Source organism: Danaus plexippus, chromosome 6, assembly GCF_018135715.1.
Source record: "Danaus plexippus chromosome 6, MEX_DaPlex, whole genome shotgun sequence".
Classification (NCBI taxonomy): Eukaryota; Metazoa; Arthropoda; class Insecta; order Lepidoptera; family Nymphalidae; genus Danaus; species Danaus plexippus.
The window spans coordinates 9,209,624-9,214,082 of record NC_083540.1 but is presented as its reverse complement, the minus strand read 5'-3'; the positions used below and the strand labels follow the sequence as shown (position 1 = coordinate 9,214,082).

The window sequence follows — 4,459 nt, the reverse complement described above, 5'->3', positions numbered from 1 at the left end:
TAAATAACTCTATCATGTCCCAAATAAATAATTTATTCATTATTTTAATCTTCGCAGGGTACGCTTATATTAATGAAGACTGTCAATTGCTTGAATATTAACAACCACTTTAATACGAAATTTTCATTGCTTTCAATAATTAGCATTAAGTACGAAAGTCCTTTCAACTTCGTTCAAACGATCAAATAATTTGTTTGTCATTAAATAAACAGAAGTTAAGATCAATTAACCTAATAGTGAACAAAGATAATTTATTCCAAGTTTTTAAAGATTTCGATTCACATCCACTAGTGGTAAAAAATTTCATTAAACTTTTAACTTTTTTAACACGTTTCTATATTTGCACAGAGAATTGAGAGTGATAGATTAAACTCACAGAGTAAATAGGTTTAGATATACTTAAAATAATAAACTAAACTAACTCGAGATAAACCAGAAACAGATTTTATTTTCATTAAATGATTTCTATCGTTTTGTTAATTTACATCACTGATTCCGAAGATTTAGAAAAAGATATATTTAACCGAGGTCATGTCTATTAGTTTTAGTCTAGCTTTCCCTAATAGACCTACCCTTTCTATTTCTATATAAACAAGTTTATACGTCCAATCCACGCGATTGTTACCCCAATATATTACGTAACAGGAATTGGACATTTCTGAGCCCGAGATAACGGGCCGTGAACTTCGTTTGACAGAAGTTAATGATTCTGAGGCTGACCGACTCCGGGGACTAAATTAACTCTTAGAATTGCAAATATAAGACACAATGTAGAAGACATAGATAATATATATAACGCCACAAATGAGAGCACAGAGTATAAAATATTTGTGTAGCAAAAGGATTTATAAATGGATTCATAAAATAAAATGTTGTATTTGTATAGTCGCTTAAACTATGTTTTGGAGAATCTTTCCTTAGAATTGGAATATTTAATTGTAGTACCGACCTGTCTGGATGGTAATGGCGGTCCAACTGAATGAAATGCAAATGAATGAAAATTATATTGCTATGAAATTGAAATGAACGCGAGCCGCTTTGTATGAATTTTTGTAAGAGGCGGTCTGCGTTGTTAGTATTCGGACTTCATTACGATATGAGTGCGCAGGGTATGAAGGAATATGATTTCTTTCCTATTCATACAAACATACGGTTTATTGCTGAAAACAATATTGACGTGTTAAACAAAAACCAAAAGATAAAAGGTGGCCGTAATACTCCAGGCTTTTAAAACCTTTTATTCTACAGCGATATCCCGTTACAATATTTGGATCTAATCTACATTCTAAGTATTTTCTAATGTCCTATTTTTCTTCTTGATTACTTCGTCTGACGGAGCACAGCGTAAAATGTATACGAAGATTTAAGAATCTGAAAATCAAATGAAAAGATAATTATTAACAAAAACAATTCGGATAAATTAAACATTATTAGTTTATAATAATCATATCCTGTCTCAGTTAAAAATAACCTTAACAAATTAGGTACATGTATTTTAAAATAAACACTACGTAGTATAAATTAATTATAAAGCGTCGTAACTACTTAATTACACGCTTAAATCATATTCATCTAAATTCTAGATAGAAATTATTTCATATTATACATTCAAACGTATTAATTTACACTTATATTATTAGAGGCCTAATATGTTCCTCTTTTTTGGTCGAATGATATAAAATAGATTGAGGAAAAGGATTTAGGTAATGATAGTACAATATACTGATAACCTTAACGAATGTGTCAAGTGAGAGTGGTATGACACGGCCGGCCGCTGGTCGCAGGGTACGTCGGACACGCAGCATCAGGAGGAGCAGCAACCGCTGGAAACGCAGCGGAGAGCTCACCCACCGCATCGAGTACACCGAGCGAACTATGAGCTCGCTCTGAATAACACAATTATAATAGTAATATAACTAATATATGTTTTATACTACACAGCGTCGTATCAGAAATTTACCTCAACCGTAAGTTCGTTCCCGTAATAACAGTATAGAAATAATTCAGTAAGTATGCAGAGAATGAAGAGTGTCATGGACGCGAACTCAATGCTTAACACGTTTAGCTGAAAAGAATATGGCATTATTGAGAATCGTAACTCATTTGGATGTATTTGATTTCCGAAATTCTAAAAACACGGAAATTTGGTGTCAGATTCGTGGATAGATATCTTAACTATTCTAATCTATCTTTATATTCCTATGTATAATGGTTGTGACCTTGAAAGAGTGCTTGATGAATTATTGAAGGTTTTCGTGACAGGACACGTATCGTATTGTAATACCACGGTCTTCTTTAATTTAATATTATCTATCTACAATTAATTGTTTAGTTGTGGATACTGCTATCAGTATCCCCAACTAAATATCTATATATTTATTTACATTACACAGGGATATTATTTTCGTTTCATGTTCTATACGTACACTGACGAGCTTGTAGGCAGCCATGCAAAGAATCCAACCTCCTATTCCAAATTGTACTAATATAGCTGTTCCGAAGATGTCTTGCAATAACGCAGCCGTTCTTGGAATAAGACAGATAATATGAGACCAATATTTGATTTTTCGATTTAAACGTATTATGAAAGCAAATCACTCTCAATACTTACTCGGTCACTCGTCTGTAATGGAGAAAACATTTCACAAACAGCTTAATTAAAGCGCTTTCATAAGTGAGATCATTTTTTTGACATTCAATTAGGGCGCGTTGAGGAAGAGTTTGAAAATCTAATCTAAAACAGGACGTAAGTACGAGTATATAATTCAATAACCTGACGTCTGACTTCTGGTTTGATGAACCTCAAGTTGCGAGAACTGTAGCCTCAAATAGGATTTATTTTTTCATTTGCATAGCTTAACGGTAAAGTCACAAGTCACGGCTCATTTGGCACAACTGATCAGACTGGTCATGTAAACCTAAGTTTCAATACTAATGGAGACTTATAAAATTGATTCAATAACTAAAAACAGGAAAGAGAATGTTTGATCATTTTCATCACCCCTTTTCTGTATAAAGTATTTATACAAAAGATTTTAAACGTTTGAGTACTTACCTATATTTTAAGTTCCTTTCCAAGTCCAATACTTAATAGGAAACCAATAAAATCTTACCTCAAAATGGTCAATTGTGTTTTGCATTGGAATAAAATAGTAGCAATGAATGCGTCCATCGTTGTATTTGCAATTCCGACTAAAGTGGTCACGTAGTACGAGTACAATAGAACAGCTACAAACCTAACGAGATGAATTCATTGATGTAAATGTTACTTATTTAGTAAATTGTTAGAAACTTTTCGGACATTCATATTTTATAATAATGATGCAAAATATTTAATGTAAGGAGGAGAGGTTTAAAAAAAATATTATATATAATTAATAATAAAGATGGGATACTAACATCGCTGGTGGATCTGTGTCTATACCGGTCCAGAAAGCGAAGTGCACAGGATTACCAGACAATCGGTGCAGCACAGGGAACACAAGCCATAATGTGCACGTCAGTATAGCACAGCCAGCATACGCCCGCTCCAAACGCCGTGCCACCAATGTCGTACTTCGAAGTAACGAGAGGGCACTAGCACTCTCTCCATTATATATGGGATCTAACGATATTGTTTATTTTGTAGTTAAGTTATAATCGTTTATTGATAATATTTAACCCATAAAACTATTCATAAACACTTTAAATTAATACGTGACTCACCATCAAAACCTTCAATCATTTCCTGTATTCTGTCAGCATCGTAATGGAAAACTATTTGCTTAGCGATGGACGTTATATGGCAAAGTAAGAGGAACATGACGCGTGATAACTTTGTCATGTCATTTCTCTCCTGGTAAGCATACACGAACTCCTGAAGGAGGTAGGCGATAGTCAGAACGAGGACGAGTGCACGGTACAAGGAGTGAAACCCATCAGTCCTCGCACAACCATTTGTCCTACGCATGTAACCCGCCCACTGGAGAAGGGATACATGAACTGATACGCATTGCCCTGCTTCGGACCTGAATTAGATAGAATATTGTATGTGCTAGATGTATAAAAATAAAAGACGACATAATCAAGAAAAGTAATGCATTCAAAGCAAAAAGTCATTTCAAATCTATTTTAATTTTTGGTTGGATCATAATGATAAGATTATTGATAAAATAAAGCTTTTGATAAGAATGATAAAAAATGTCTATAAACAAGCAAGTAATATAAATCTGTTTTCCTATTAATTGTATCTAAAACCGATTTCAAAGTTTTTTGTATATGATATTATAAAATAAAAATAATGATATAAAAAAAATATTATGCTAAACATTCAGAAATCGTATGCCTTAATTTTTTTTAGGTTCCTACAAATTTACGAGAAGAATTTATATATTAAAAAATACATTCCATCCAAATAAGTAAAATCTTCACTTGGAGATGTTCCAACGTAACGCAATAACTGACTTAAACAATTGATTGG

The 4,459-nt window shown here is 32.9% G+C and overlaps 1 protein-coding gene across 1 annotated transcript; it reads right to left on the bottom strand.

Moving 5' to 3' along the window:
• Positions 1 to 721: 721 nt before the first annotated feature.
• On the bottom strand, positions 722 to 4,001 carry LOC116778786 (odorant receptor 94a-like). Its single transcript, XM_032672809.2, has 8 exons — positions 3,706 to 4,001; positions 3,400 to 3,604; positions 3,114 to 3,236; positions 2,612 to 2,734; positions 2,427 to 2,526; positions 1,961 to 2,065; positions 1,731 to 1,886; positions 722 to 1,371 (listed from the first exon to the last, which is right to left on the bottom strand). The coding sequence occupies exons 1-8, from the start codon at positions 3,947 to 3,949 to the stop codon at positions 1,321 to 1,323; spliced, it is 1,107 nt and encodes a 368-aa protein (XP_032528700.2). The 5' UTR covers positions 3,950 to 4,001; the 3' UTR covers positions 722 to 1,320.
• Between the last annotated feature and the right edge of the window lie 458 nt (positions 4,002 to 4,459).